The following is a 15879-nucleotide window of genomic DNA, read 5'->3' on the forward strand; positions in this document are numbered from 1 at the left end:
AAAAACATTGTTTAAAGATACAAATGTGAGTCGGAGCAGTCCAAGACGCCATAGGAAAACTCTGAAATCACTTCCTCCCATGGACATACCAAATTTACAGCTACAGTTGGAATACTTTTCCTCTGAAAAGGACCTGAGAACATGCACCTCCAAAACAGAAGACAAAGTTACATCAAAAATCGTAGAAGAGGCACAGACGTGGCCTTACCTGGGACCTCACCCTAGATGCTGTGACCCCACAATAAAGAGGGATCCCATAAATACAGAATTCTCCCTCAAGGTGTGAATGGATTGTGCCCCACATCAGGCACCCCTACCCTGGGGGCCAGCACTGGAAAGATGACCCCCACACCTGAAAAAAATCTGATTTTGAAACTCAGTTGGTACTAAGACCAGGAGAATCATAGAACCATAGGGAACAGAGATCCCACTCTTAGAGGACTCTCAAACCCACGGGGCCTGAGATCCAGCACAAAAGCAACAGATTGAAAAGCCCCTAGACCATAAGTGAGGTAGACCCATTTACTAACTTTAAAGTGGCTGACGGCAAGACAAGAACCTGTAGCGTCTTTATCTGGGGACGGAAGCACTAGTGGACACCATTTTTGCAAGCTCAATCTAAGTTGCTGGTGACAAGCCTACAGGAGCCATTTTTGGTGCCCTTCCTCTAGGCTGCTAGCACGGGAGGGCATGCTCTGCCCACCTTGCACTACAACCAGGCTGGGCGAGCATCCCACCCTGTGCAGAACCCCAGGTGCAACGCAACCTGGCAATCGTCCTGCCCTCCCCACACAGCAGCCGAGCCACAATTGGCCTGGGAGGCACCCTGCCCTGAGCCCCACCCAACCCGCACAGAGACGGAGCTGCAACCCTCTCTGCAGAGTAGCTGAGCCAAAACTGGACCAGGCAGAACTCCGAGCCCTGCTCACCCCAGGCAGCAGACAAGTCACAACTGGGCCAGCAAGTGTCCACCTTCCCCTGACAGCAGCTGAGCTGTCATCAGCCTGGACAGGCACCCCAAGTTCCATCCACCGCACGCTGCAGCTCAGCCGCAATTGAATTGGGCAAGTGACTTGAACCCTGCTCTCCCCGCACAGTGGCTGAGCCACAGTTGGCTAGGTGAGAGCTCCCAGCCCCGCCCTATGCAACGCTGTCACAGCCATCAGACTCAAGCAGCCCACACAGGTGATGCCCATAGAGTGCCTGGCTCTGGTGGTCAGGGGAGACTGTGCTTCTGGACCACACAGAACAGCTCCTACCCAGGACCACTCTTTCGAGAGTGAGGGCGCTAGCCATTTCGCCTAATTACATGTAACACTGAGAGGCAAAATGAGGAGACAGGAATTTGTTGCAAACCAAAGACCAAGGCAAATACCCAGAAAAAGACCTTTATGAAGTTGAGATTAAAAACACTGACCTGATAGTTTAAAATAATGGCCATAGGCAGAGGCACAACACCCCTTTATTTTCAGGTGCAAACATCACCAGCCATCAGAACTGGCACTGAGAACAGGAGCGAGGCCGAGTCGCGGCAGCTCCACCGCGAGGGCAGCACCGTGTATGTCCGTGCAGCGCGTTTCCACGGGGCACGGCCCGGTCCCGGGCTCGCACTCCCGCCGTGGGTCGCCAGGCCACCCCACTCCAGTGAGCCCCAGCCTGGCCAGCGGCAGTTAAGAATCTGCCTGCCAATGCAGGGGACACAGGTTCAATCCTTGGTCTGGGAAGATTCCACATGCTGCAGAGCAACTAAGCCCATGTGCCATGACTACTGAGCCTGTGCTCTAGAGCCCGTGTGCCACAACTACTGAGCCCATGGGCCACAATACTGAATACAGGTGCTGCAACTACTGAAGCCCGGGTATCTAGAGCCCATGCTCCACAACAAGAGAAGCCACTGCAATGAGAAGCCTGCGCACTGCAATGAAGAGTAGCCCCAGCTCGCTGCAACTAGAGAGAGCCCAAGCACAGCAATTAAGACCCAATGCAGTCAAAAATTAAATAAATAAATGAAAATAAATAAAAGCAAAAATAATGGTCATAAAGATGCTCACCAATCTCAGGAGAATAGATGAACACAGGAGAACTTTAACAAAGAGAGAAAATATAAAAAGTACTAAAGCTTATAACTGAAAAATACACGAGAGGTTCAACAGCAGAATGGATGAAATAGGAGCACGAATCAATGAGATGGAAGACAAAGCAATGGAAAACACTCAGAGCAGAAAAATGAGAAAAAGAATTAAAAGAAGCAGGGATACCATAAGGCATCTCTGGGACAACATCAAGCAGAAAAACATTTGCATTATAGGGGTCCCAGATGGAGAGGAGAGAGAGAAAGGGCCAGAAAAAGTATTTGAAGAAATAATGGCTGAAAACTTCCTCATCTGGGAAGGAAAGAGACATCCAGGTCCAGGAAGCCTAGAGAATTCCAAGTAAGATGTCCCCAAAGAGAATCACACCAAGATACATTATCATTAAAATGGTAACAGTTAAAGAGAGAGAATCTTAAAAGCAGCAAGAGAAAAGCAACCTATTATGTACAAAGGAAACACCATAGGTCTATGAACAGACTTTTCAGCAGAAACTTTATAGGCCAGAAGAGAGTAGCATGATATACTCAAAGGGCTGAAAGGAAAAAACTGCCAACTGAAAATTCTCTACCCAGCAAGGTTATCATTCAGAATTGAAGGACACATTAAGAGTATTCCAGGTAAGCAAAAGTAGAGGAGTTCATCACCACTAAACTGGCCTCTCAGCAAATGCAGCAAATGTTAAAGGAACTCCCCTAAGCTAAAAAGAAGAGGCACTAACGAATAAAAAGAAAACATATATAAGTAAAAATCTCACTGGAATATGTAAATAAATAATAAAGGTAGTAGATCAATCACTTATAAAGGGCAAAAGACAAAAGTATTAAAATTAATGAAAATACCATAGTTAAGGGATACATTAAAAGATGTAAAATGTGTCATCAAAGATATAAAGCACAGGGGGGAGTAAAAATATAAAGCTTTGGAATGTGTTCAAAATTAAGTTACTATCAACTTAAATAAAGACTGTTATATACATAAGGTGTTATATGTGAACTTCATGGTAACCACAAAGAGAAAATTTATAGTAAATATATAAAGGAAAATGAGAAAGGAATCTAAACATAACACTAAGAAAACAGTCAAACCACAAGGGAAGAGAGAAAAGGAACAGAGAGGAGCTACAAAAAGAATGAGAAGACAGTTAACAAAATGGCAAAAAGTGTTTAACTACCAATAATTACTTTAAATGTAATGTATATTTGCCAATCAAAAGATATAAGGTGGCTGAATAAAAAACAAGACCCTTCTATATGCTGCCTACAAGTGACTCACTTCAAACACAAAGACACTTACAGACTGATAGTGAAGGGATGTAAAAAGATGCAATGGAAAGGAAAAGAAAGCTGGGGTGGCAATAATTATATCACACAAAAGAGATTTTAAAACAAAGACTGTAACAAAACAAAGAACAGTATATGATAATAAAAGTGTCAATCCAGAAAGAGGACATAACATCTGTAAACATTTATGTACCCATAATAGGAGCACGTTATATATTGGGTTAGCCAAAAAGTTTGTTCGTATTTTCCCATAAGATGACTCTAGTAGTGCTTAGTCGTCTTTAACTTCATTCGAAACAATTCTGTTAGATCGTATTATGACAGCTGACATATCAGCGTGCATGAAAAAAAAACTTACCAAAACTGGTGAATTTTTGTGTAGCCATTTTAATATTGAAGATGGAAGAAAAACAACATTTTTAGCATATTATGCTTTATTATTTCAAGAAAGGTAAAAACGCAACTGAAACACACAAAAAAGATTTGTGCAGCGTATGGAGAAGGTGCTATGGCTGACTGAACATGTCAAAAATGGTTTGTCGAGTTTCGTGCTGGAGATTTCTTGCTGGATGATGCTCCACGGTCGGGTAGAGCAGTTGAAGTTGATAGCAATCACGTGGAGGCATTAACTGAGAACAATCGACGTTATATTACGAGGCAGATAGCCAACATACTCAAAATACCCAAATCAAGCGCTGAAAATCATTTGCTCCAGCTTGGTTATGTGAATCGCTTTGATGTTTGGGGTCCACATAAATTAAGCGAAAAAAACCTTCTAGACTGTATTTCTTCCCAGGCCGGGGCACGAACCCGCGTGCCCTACATCAGCAGGCAGACTCCCAACCACTGCGCCACCAGGGAAGCCCTGGCTGGGAAGTTCTGATTCATCCGCTGTATTCACCAGACATTGCACCTTCGGAATTCCGTTTATTTCAGTCTTTACAAAATTCTTTTAATGGAAAAAATTTCAATTCCCTGGAAAACTGTAAAAGGCACCTGCAACAGTTCTTTGCTCAAAAAGATAAAAAGTTTTGGGAAGATGGAATCATGAAGTTGCCTGAAAAATGGCAGAAGGTAGTGAAACAAAAGGGTGAATATGTTGTTCAAAAAGGTTTTGGTGAAAATAAAAAATGTGTCTTTTATTTTTACTTAAAAACCGAAGGCACGGGATTTTGGATACAGGATCAGACATAATGCAAATTCCTGGAAACTTCAATCAAATGGGAAAGACTATGTGTTCAAGGATATGGAAGAGCAAGGATCTGACTGAGGTGAGCAGGTTTTACTACCCCTACAAGTTGGACACAGAGGACCAAAGGAATCCTCTAGGGTGGTTTTATCACTCCCTGGTATTTTAACTTTTTATTTGGCAATAATTTTAGAGTTACAAAAACGTTGCAAAAATAGCCCAGCTATACTCTTCATCTTGATTTCCCTTAATGTTAACTTCTTACATAACCATAGTACACAATTTCAAAATCAGGAAGTTAACATTGATACAACACTATTAACCATGAGATGATTATTGAAATTAAGGTATTGCAATCTTGGAGAAAGAACATACTCAAATGGATAGATACTGGCTGCTAAAAACAGAAACGTGGAGCTCTCTTGTCCTACCAAATGGTAATAGGAAATAGTACCAGGCCCAGGATCATCAGTGAAACCACACCTAGGATACTGGAATAACTGGGAGTCTGTTCCCACCTCCTGCCTCTTTCCCCTTTAACTCTCACTTGGGGTTATCAGAAAAGCAGATGGATCTGGGTGTTGACTGAGAATTACAGAAAACAATGAATTTTGTGTTAACTATGGCTGACATTGTTCCTCTATAGGAAGAGCTTTCTAAATCACCCCTGACTGAAATCCTGTTATTGATTTTACAAGCATTGTTTTCAATCCCAATACGTTTTAAATATCAACAGCAGTTTGCTCTCACTCGGCAGCCAGCGATTTACCTTTACAGTCTTGCCTCCAAGATATTTCAATTCTCTAACATGTGTCATAATCTGTGAAGGTGGGATTTAAACAGGTGTCCTAAACCTAATTCAGATAGTAAAATTACTCATTATTAAAATTACTGCAAAAAAGAAAAAGAAATCCTTTACAGATAAGGAAACTGGATTCAGAAGCTTAATTATGTAACTTGCTAAGAATCACCACGCTATTAAGGAGCAGGATCAGACTGGAACCCAGGAAGTTCTCTCTCCAGAAACATCTCCCTGCTCTGGAAGCCATTGTAGGTATCCTTAGCTCTAGGAAAAAGGCTCAGTAAAGGATTGAGGGTTAAGGGTAGGATTAGGACTATGTTTCCAGTGATCCCTTTAATTACAATCACCTGGGATGCTTTTTAATACTGATAAATCAAATATTTATAAATCGAATGGAATATATATATCTATATATTTGTGTGTGTGTGTGTGTGTGTGTGGTACGCGGGCCTCTCACTGTTGTGGCCTCTCCCGTTGTGGAGCACAGGCTGCGGACGCGCAGGCTCAGCGGCCATGGCTCACTGGCCCAGCCGCTCCGCCGCTTCGCGGCACGTGGGATCTTCCCGGACCGGGGTATGTACTCGTGTCCCCTGCATTGGCAGGCAGACTCTCAACCACTGCGCCACCAGGGAAGCCCTGGAATATTTATAAATGGAATATTTCCTGCCATATCAATAAACAAAGGATGTCACAGTCATTAACGATTGCAACCCTCCAACGTGAGCCGGTGAGCCCTGAGGAAACTCAGGGCTGAAAAGAATACCTGCCATCTAGCAGCCATCAGACTGCAGCCACTTCCTGCAATGAGCCCTGAGGAAACTGAGGATGTGAAAATACAGGGTACTGGCCCCAGATAGCTGAGGCGCATAGCAAAGGAATGATTTCAGTGAGCCCAGACTCTTGCATCTTCCCATACATAGAAAAGCACTAAATTCCTTAACTTGAGATATCTGGTTTTCTTTAATTAACAATAATCTTTTGACTTCCCGACTACCTTCCCTTGGTTGCAAAACTCATATATCCTGGCTCCTGCCCGCCCCCGCCCCCCCCCCCCCCCGCCTCCTTGGAGCAGTTTCTCAGAGTTATCTGAAATGCTGTTTCCAGGGCTGCAGTCCTCTTTTTGCCCCAAATAAACCCCAAATAAAACTTAACTCACAACTCTTCACGCTGTGCATTTTTTTTAAGTCAACAATACTCAAACTTCTTGGAACTGCCCGGTATCTTTCCCAATCCTTTAGCTGTCAGCAATCTTTGCACTTCTATTTCGACACTCTCCATATTGGACCGCAGGATTAATAATTACCATAAAACGCTTATTTTAGCAGATACTCTTCCAGGCAGGCAGTAGTGGACTGCACAAACTCCAGACTTCACAAAGCGGTTTAGCAAGTGTCCCTTCGGCCGCCCAACGGGAGTAAAGCAAACGTTCCAATTGCGACTGCCTCCCAGGGAGGTGGAGAGACGCCAGGCCCTACCGTTGACTCCGCCGGGCCGCCCCTTCTCTGCTGGGATCCAGATGGCGGCGACGGTGACGCTGGAGCCTGCGGGCCGCTGCCGCTGGGACGAGTCCGTGCGCATCGCCGTGCGCGGACTGGCCCCGGGGCAGCCGGTCACGCTGCGCGCGTCCCTGCGCGACGAGAAGGACGCGCTCTTCCGAGCCCACGCGCGCTACTGCGCCGACGCCCACGGCCAGCTGGACCTCGAGCGCGCGCCCGCGCTGGGCGGCAGCTTCACGGGCCTCGAGCCCATGGGGCTCCTCTGGGCTTTAGAGCCCGAGAAGCCCTTGCTGCGGCTGGTGAAGCGGGACGTACAGACGCCCTTCGCCGTGGAGCTGGAGGTGCTCGATGGCCACGACCCGGAAGCCGGAGGGCTCCTGGGCCGGGCGGTGAACGAGCGCGACTTCCTGGCGCCGGGGGTGCGGCGCGAGCCCGTGCGCGTGGGCCGGGTGCGCGCCACGCTCTTCCTGCCGCCAGGTGAGCAGCCCACTTCCCAGGCTGTTGTGGAAAGCCAGGTAGAGTCCTGAGACCCTGGGCGGCCCCTTGCCTGTCTAGGGAACCCCGTGGTTGTGGAACTTCCCTAAATTCGTCCCCAAGCTCCAAAGTCTATCATGAATTCTGGGTGGAAGTTTCTCCTCTAAATTTCAGGACACTTCCTGGAGGTACTGCCATTCCCTCAGCTATATGCTAAAAGTTCATTCAGAGTACTCAAAAAGTGTATTTATGCTGCTATGTGCCAGCCATGCAGCTGTGTCTCAGATACTAATATTAGGCAGTGACTTCTGCTGGTGTGCAGGAGTGATTTGGGCCTTCTTTCACATCAAACTTCAAAGGAAACTAAAACCCAGAGATAGAGGCAGTGCCCCATAATACTAAAAAACAAACAAAAAAACTCCCTGAAGGTCCCCTCCCCCATAATAAACAGTCTGTCAGTGTTTCTCAACCTGGAATGATTCTCTTCCACTCCAGGGGCAATTGGTAATATCTGGAGACATTTTTGATTGTCACAATTGGAGAGGATGCTGTTGGCATCTAGTGGGTAGGTGCTAAACATCTACAATCCATGGGACAGCCCCACAACAAAGAAATATCTTACTCAAAATGTCTATAGTGCTAAGGTTGAGAAACCCTAGTCTAAGTAAAAACAAGGTGCTTGGTAGGTAAAAGTGGCCTGTAAACAAGACAACTGACCCACCCCTTCCAACCAAATTCCTGACTGAAACCCCTGCTATATATAGAAATGCTGGAGTTGCCACTGCTCACAGAATTCCTAAACTGAATTCTGTGATTATTCTCCAAAATAGGAGGCCCTGCTTTATTCTTACAGCTCTTCAGCAATTCACAGCCTTAACTAGCACTGCCCACTCAACTGTGAACTCCTGGGTCTGGAATTGGCACTTATACATCTCCATATCTCTGTATGCCTAGAGACTTACACAGGGATATAATAAGAGCTCAATAAATCATACTGACTGATTCAATAAGAATCTCCTAAAGACTTTAATTTTTTAAAAAATATTTCAAAAAAAAAATCTTTCACTGCCCAGCTGCGATATTTGAATCAAGTCAGTTGTTAACTATTTTAGTATCTACTCTGTGGCCCATTTAAAATTTATTGTTTTCTGACTCAAAGGCTTTTTGTAAATAATGCAGAAAAGTTCAATTATTTAACAAATATGTGTTAAATCAAGGACTATGCTACATACAGTAGCTAGCAAATTCAGACATGGGCCTCACTGTACCTACCGCCTAATAGAGGATACCGGCAACTATACTTGGATCTGTAAGTGTGGTAAGTGCTATGATAGGGGAGGTACAGGCCCAGGGTGCTGGTGGGGACATATCAAAGGCTATGTAATTCAACTCAGCCTTGGAGGGCATCTGGGAAGTCTTCCAGGAAGGGAGCTCTAAACTTAGATTTGAAGACTGATGAGTCAACCAGTTCAGAAATGGTGGAGAGGGGAGGAGAATAGTGTACACCATTTTCAGGGCCAAAGAGAGCACAGCACATTTAGGAATGGCGTTCTTTAAGGCTGGAGCAGAGGGTGTAAAGGAGGTGGGGAGTATATTCTAATAATCCCCTGTATATGTAGAGCGCTTTACAGCTGTCAAAGCATTCTCAGTTTTTGGGGGGTTTTTTTGAGGAAAATTTGGTGGAAAATGTACATTTCATCTTATGTTATTTCTAATTTGGTTTATATTATCGTTGTTGTTTTTTGCAAATATATGAAAAATTACGGAGAAAATAAGGCATTTTTCCCCCCTCCCTTCTCCCCAAAGTTTATTAAAAAAAAAAAAAGACAAAGTAAAAAGAGTCCTTTTCCACCAAACTCCCACCCACAACCTTCCTTGCTTTAAAAACTTCTCTTTGCTGACTGCCAAAATCTGAAACCCAAGAATGTCTTTTGAGTGTCTAAAACTCCTTATGATTTGTGGTGCTCTCCAGGCACAGGACCATTCCCTGGAATCCTCGATCTTTTTGGAAGTGGTGGTGGCCTTTGTGAATACAGGGCCAGCCTCCTGGCTGGACATGGTTTTGCTGTGCTCGCTCTGGCTTATTTCAGATTTGAAGACCTCCCTAAATATTTGAATAACGTGTGCCTGGAGTACTTTGAAGAAGCTGTGGACTTCATGCTGCAACATCCAAAGGTGGGTTCTGGTGCTCACCTGAATGCAGAGGAGAGGGGGTAGAGCAGACACAGGGCTGGATCCAAAAGCTCTACCAGGACACCCAGGGCTGGAAATATGCCATGAGACACAAAGGCTCCTTCAAAAGTTGTTAGGATTATTATTTTCATTTCTGCCCATCTCTCTCCAATCCCTTAAGACTCAACTGTTTAGTTCCCTTTAGTTCTTGACCAGAATTCAAAGAGCTAGACTAAAAAGTTACTAACCTTAAGTTCTGGTTCTGTGTCTACCACCAAGTGGCATTATAATCCTGAATAAGGCAGTTTCCCTTTCTGGAATTCAGTTTTTCTCATTTGTAAGAGTAAGGTAGGGACTTCCCCAGTAGTCCAGTGGTTAAGACTCCGCGCTTCTGCTGCAGGGGATGGGGGTTTGATCCCTGGTTGGGGAACTAAGATCCCGCATGCTGTGCAGCACGGCCCCCCCCCAAAAAAAAAAGATTAATGTAAATGTATAGAGAAAAAAGTGACTGTAAAGAGATTTTTGAGACAATTGGTGACATTTGAATAGGGGTGTGTATTCGATGATATTAAGGAACCATTAATTTTGTTAAGTGTGTTAATGGTATTGTGGTTTTGTAGAGAAAGTTCTTATATGAGACTGGAAAAATTAATTAAAACATTTTGGTATGATTATCAATGGAATACATAGTCTTTGCTACTATCTAGACTTAAAGAAACCCAAACATTCTAATGTTAAGGAGTAAGATGTACTGCAAGGTCTAACTCTGTTAGAATTCAGGGACTGGTCTCAATAGAGCTGCTAAAACCTAGATGATCATGAACTGTGATGACTGGTTTATTTATGGGATATAAGCCCCCAGGAACAAGAAGAGACCAATATATACTATCAGTTCTGCCCTTAGACCTAGGCAAGAGGGGCTTCTGCTCTGGACCTTTTGTTTTAGATGACCACTTTCTGGCCTTCCTTTGGCTGCATCCCTGACCACAGGGTGTGGAGTTTGAGGGGCCAAGGGAATGTGTCTACCTGGAACCCATGTGCCCCTCACACCATGCCCTTTGGATCTGGAACCCCACAATTATCTTCCAACCAGCTCTGATCCTGCTTCCAAGCCCTATGCCTCTTCTCTGGTCCATTAATGTGAACACACCTAGGCCTTAAACATATAGGCTAGGGTGTCCAAACGCATGTGTGAGAGGGCCCTTATGGTACATGATGGAGCCAGGCAGGGATGGGAAGAGAAAGAGAGTTGGCCAAGGACCAGGGACTAGGGCCAGGGGCTGGCACTCCCCCCATGCCATGTTCTAGTACAGAACTCCAGGAAGTTCTAAGATATGAAATTTGAACCTGACCTTATAAGTTGTTATGGAGGTATATTTATCAAGGTAGCAGAAAAGAATATATTTTATTTAATTTTCAAATATTTATAACTCTTAAGTATTTAGGTATAGGGTATATGGGCCTCTGTGTGTACTCTTGACCTAGTCACCATAAATGTTAGTGGAGGGCCTGTGTACCAGGAAATTAATTGATTTGTTTGGGACTTCCATGTTAGTCCAGTGGTAAAGATTCCGTGCTCCCAATGGAGGGGACACAGGTTCAATCCCTGGACAGGGAACTAAGATCCTGCATGCCGTGCCAGCGCAGCCAAAAAAAAAAAAAATTGATTTGCTTATTAGAAGATACGTTTGAACTTTGTGGATTGTTGCATAAGAAAGGAAAGCAAATGACATTTGAGAAAGCTGCCCAGACAATGTAAAATCACAGTTTAAGTTCTCCCTTTATGAATTCTAGACTTGTTCTCTCTCTCTTTCTTTCTCTCTTTTCATCAGGTGAAAGGCCCTAGTGTTGGGCTTCTTGGCTTCTCCAAAGGAGGTGACCTGTGTCTCTCAATGGCCTCTTTCTTGAAGGGCATCACAGCTACTGCAGTTATTAATGCCTGTGTGGCCAACACAATAGCTCCTCTGCATTACAAGGATATGATTATTCCTAATCTCAGCAGTGACCCAGGAAAATATAAAATCACTGAGTCAGGCCTTTTGAATTTGGAGGATATTTGGAATGACCCACTGGAGAAACCCAACCACCAAAGTCTTATTCCATTGGAAAAGGCCCAGGGACCCTTCCTGTTTATCGTTGGCATGGATGATCATAACTGGAAGAGTGAATTCTATGCTCAGATAGCCTCTGAACGGTTACAGGCCCATGGGAAAGACAGACCCCAGATAATCTACTACCCAGGAACTGGCCATTGTATTGATCCGCCTTATTTTCCTCTTTGTAGAGCCTCTGTGCATGCAGTTTTGGACCAACCAGTATTCTATGGAGGTGAGCCAAAGGCTCACTCAAGGGCACAGGTAGATGCCTGGCAGCAAATCCAAACTTTCTTCCATAAACACCTCGATGGTAAAAAATCTGTCAAGCCCAGCAAATTGTAACATTGTAATCATAGACCATATACTGTTAATAAAAATCCTAGTCATACAACATGTATTAGGTTTTCCAGAGAACCTAGGAACCTTTTTGTAACAAAGCAACCATCTCAGCTTCATTGTCAGGTCCTACTGGATTCTGAGCCTTAGCAACACTACTCTCTTCACTGCTGGGTCCATCCCTTTCTCCCCTGAACTTTTCCCAGTGTATAGGCTTAACTCTGATCTTATCTGTAGGACCAATCTTAACCTTAAGCAGGAAAAATGTAAGAAGTGCCTGCCCAAGTCTCAACTGCTGGCCTAGATTTGGCCTTCTGTTCTGGTTCTGAGGACTGAGCTTTTGTACTGCTAAGAGTCCCATATACTCTTTGGGTCCTAACTGACCATGTCTGAACCTTGGGAACCTGCGCACTTGAGCCCCTTAAGGAGTGGACTCTGCTTCGTTCTTGTTTCTGAACCCCACTTTGAAGATTGGGGGCATTGACATACTTAGTATCCTAAGCTTTGCTTTTATTTTATGAATGAGGCCCTAGACTTCGATTTCTTCCTTACTGATAAAGTATCCTTTACAAATTTTGAATTTAAAATTCAAAGGATACTTTACAAAGTAAAATTGAATCCTTTACCAAAAAAAATTGCTGTAAGCAAAACAGTTTATTGATATATACTGTTGATATACTTCCTCTGTATTTACCGTCTGAATTCTCAACCTCAGTACTTGGCTACCTAGCGAAATGCCTCGATGCCAATAGATTTTCAGGACTTAATCTTTGGATGTCAGGTTATACCTGACAAATTAGACTTCTTCCTGGTACCATCGGTTCCTATTACATTCCTACTGGGAAGGACTGGGATCAGTCTATCTCAATCCATTGCCTTATACTGGGCACTATCTAGAGTCATGAGACCAGAGCAGAGGGTCTTCCCTGAGTGCAAGAATATTTTTTCTGAGACACATCACTTGGCTTGCTGGGCACATACTGTCTTTCACCAATTTGAGTCTATTCAAGCAAATGCCCATTAGATCTTAATCTAATGAGAAGGGTTCCTTACTTAATTTTGACCAATTGTTAAAAATACGTGTTGAGTGTATTTATTCACTATGAGTATAATTTTCTGTGATTTGAATCCTTAGAGCCTGTGCTTTAACTCACTCTGAGGTGGTCCTGCCACTCTAGAGATGCCTTTGGGATGGGGTATCATAGGAAGAAGTTATAAGGAAAATGGCTGGGAGGGTGAGAGAAGTGAGGGGCGGAAAGGTAACACCAGAAGCTTAAACATGAGGGTGATGACTAAACATATCTGTGTACTAAAGCACTAGGTGTAGGGATGGCCCTACATCCTAATTTCTTCCTTACTGATAAAGTAGCCTTGGAATGCCCTATACTGACTAAGATATTTGGTCACTTTCCCCTCAGAGTTGATCATATATGGCCCCCTGTCTCTAAGATTTGAAAAAGAATTTCAGGTTGTTACAAAGCTACCTAAAATATGGTAAATGTGAATTAAAAGGGAGAAACAGAAAAGGTATCCATAAAATGGAGCCAGAAATGAGGTCAACACAATAGTGCTTATTATGAGGCCTACATACTTGCCTTGATTGGGCCACTCGTTCAGTCATTTGTTTTCTAGTGGTTTATGCAGAGAAGGAAACCTAATCAGTTACACAAAATTTACAGCCTTCATAAAATAAAATCAAAGCTTAGAAATCAGTTTCTCCCAAAGGCTGTCTTACTAAGAAACATTAAATGATGTAAAGGGTAGTACCCTCAAGGTTGCCTCTACAGTAGATATAAGTCCCAGGCTCCATCGCTTACTGTGTGACCTTGGGTAAGTTATTAACCTCTCTAAGCCTCGATTTCCTCATCTATAAAGTGGGGATAATTATAGTGATAAGAATAGAAACTACTTCATTGGGCTGTTGTGATTAAATTAGGTCATCCAAGTAAAGCACGTAACATATTTAAACTCTCAAATATTAGCTCTTATTATTTCAGATGAGGAAATTGAGACCCAGGAGGGTTAAGAAATATATCTGGTTGATGAGAGAGCTGGGCCAGTCCAACTCCAAAGGCCATGGCCTTCATTAACCATTTGGCTCTACAGCCTTCCAACCTGAGGAGAGAAGCTCAAATAGTGCAGAGCTGACTGGTGAGGATTACTTAGCTGGAAAGTCAAGGATAAGTTAGGGTCCCATAATGGAGGCTCCATAAGCCAAATTGGAGAGTTCAGATTTATGTATTTATTTTGGAAACCACCATTTTATTGAGCTCTCCTCACCGCAGAGACCTATTCCAGCAATATTTTTGCCACAGGCATCACAGACACAGGGGTGTGACCAGCGCGCCCCCCACTGCCCACTATTTGACCCACCCATGAGAGGGAGATGGAGAGTTTAGGCTTAAAATAAGAAATAAGGAACCATTTTTTAACATACTGATTTTTGTTTTTCAATGACAGTCAGTAATTTTTCCTTGATGCTTAGTGGCTCAAAGAAGTTGAAGCCTAAAAGAAACTTAGTTGGAGACACTTAAAAACAACAACAGCAACAAAAAACAAATCAAGGGCTTCCCTGGTGGCGCAGTGGTTGAGAATCTGCATGCCAGTGCAGGGGACACGGGTTCGAGCCCTGGTGTGGGAAGATCCCACATGCCGCGGAGCAACTAGGCCCGTGAGCCACAACTACTGAGCCTGCGTGTCTGGAGCTTGTGCTCCGCAACAGAGGCCGCGACAGTGAGATGCCCGCGCACCACGATGAAGAGTGGCCCCCGCTCGCCGCAACTAAAGAAAGCCCACGCACAGAAATAAAGACCCAACACAACCAAAAAAAAAAAAAAAGTTGGATCATATATTCAAAAACAAAAAATCAGAAAATATAACCAAATTCAGCCCATTGTTCTGCTTTTGTTTGTACGCCTAATGCCATCAGGATGAGAAAGGCCAATGAACCATTTTGAAAGCAAATATTGATACATGTTTTTGTCAACCACTGATCCTTTAAGAAATATTTGTATAAACCTGTTACAATTTTCAGCAAACTGAAAACCACAAACACTTCTTAATTCTTTCAGAGTATCATGGTTAAGCTATTGTGTACATTCATTTTAAATGGTCTTTGCACACTGGAAAGATAAAAGCTTGTGGGAAGCATTCTGTTTTCTCAGGTGGTACATGCAGAGATGCACAACATCCAATATTTATGGCCACTATAATGATGGATGTGGGCGGCAGAAGTCAAAATTATTTGAGTTAGGGACTTCCCTGGTGGCGCAGTCGATAAGAATCCGCCTGCCAGTGCAGGAGACACAGGTTCAAGCCCTGGTCCGGGAAGATCCCACATGCCACGGAGCAACTAAGCCCGTGAGCCACAACTACTGAGCCCACATGCTGCAACTACTGAAGCCCGCGTGCCTAGAGCCTGTGCTCCACAACAAGAGAAGCCACTGCGATGAGAAGCCCACACACCGCAACGAAGAGTAGCCCCGCTCGCCGCAACTAGAGAAAGTGCTCGTGAACAACGAAGACCCAACGCAGCCATAAATAAATAAATTTATGTTTTTAAAAAAATTACTTGAGTTGTTTTCTAAAACTGGGAGTCAGCCATGTATTCTCCAAAGACAGAGAGACTTTAAACAAGTACTTTTCAAAAAGACAGGGTTGTTGGTCCAGTAACCATGTGCTTTCAGTGGCAAATATTTTCCATCCATAAATCAGAATACATGATAATTACAATCTTATTTATGGGGTAAGAGGGATAAGATATATATCTGAAAATGAGATTGTTCCAAAGGGAATTCAGGATTACATATCCACACATCTTACTTGACATAGCAGTTTAATAGAATGGTTTTATCTGGGTTAATTAACCTCATTTTACATGTACATTTTAAGATAGAATTCTGTACTGGAAAACAAATTTTAAATTACATATATAAGTACAT

The 15879-nt window shown here is 43.6% G+C and overlaps 1 protein-coding gene across 3 annotated transcripts; it reads left to right on the plus strand.

Annotated features, from left to right (window-relative positions):
• The first annotated feature begins 6816 nt into the window (after positions 1–6816).
• On the plus strand, positions 6817–15399 carry LOC115839686 (acyl-coenzyme A thioesterase 6). Of its 3 annotated transcripts, none has more exons than XM_060295026.2 (4): positions 6817–7337; positions 9307–9509; positions 11339–11834; positions 14403–15399. In XM_060295026.2, exons 1-4 carry the CDS (start codon positions 6881–6883, stop codon positions 14414–14416), a joined length of 1170 nt encoding a protein of 389 aa, XP_060151009.1. In that variant the 5' UTR covers positions 6817–6880; the 3' UTR covers positions 14417–15399. The 3 variants fall into 3 exon arrangements, with proteins under 3 accessions (XP_060151009.1, XP_030687507.1, XP_060151008.1); XM_030831647.3 differs by having other exon boundaries at positions 11339–11912; positions 14399–14472; XM_060295025.2 differs by lacking the exon at positions 14403–15399 and having other exon boundaries at positions 11339–14354.
• Positions 15400–15879: the final 480 nt, after the last annotated feature.

This window comes from Globicephala melas, chromosome 2 (genome assembly GCF_963455315.2).
Source record: "Globicephala melas chromosome 2, mGloMel1.2, whole genome shotgun sequence".
Classification (NCBI taxonomy): domain Eukaryota; kingdom Metazoa; phylum Chordata; class Mammalia; order Artiodactyla; family Delphinidae; genus Globicephala; species Globicephala melas.

What these genes read in the sequence shown, in the direction of transcription:
- LOC115839686 (XM_030831647.3), top strand. Translation starts at nt 6,881, where the DNA reads ATGGCGGCGACGGTGACGCTGGAGCCTGCGGGCCGCTGCCGCTGGGAC. An exon ending in TCATGCTGCAACATCCAAAG is followed by an intron (nt 9,510 to 11,338) that starts GTGGGTTCTGGT and finishes TCTTTTCATCAG; the next exon opens with GTGAAAGGCCCTAGTGTTGG. An exon ending in CTTCCATAAACACCTCGATG is followed by an intron (nt 11,913 to 14,398) that starts GTAAAAAATCTG and finishes TTTCAATGACAG; the next exon opens with TCAGTAATTTTTCCTTGATG.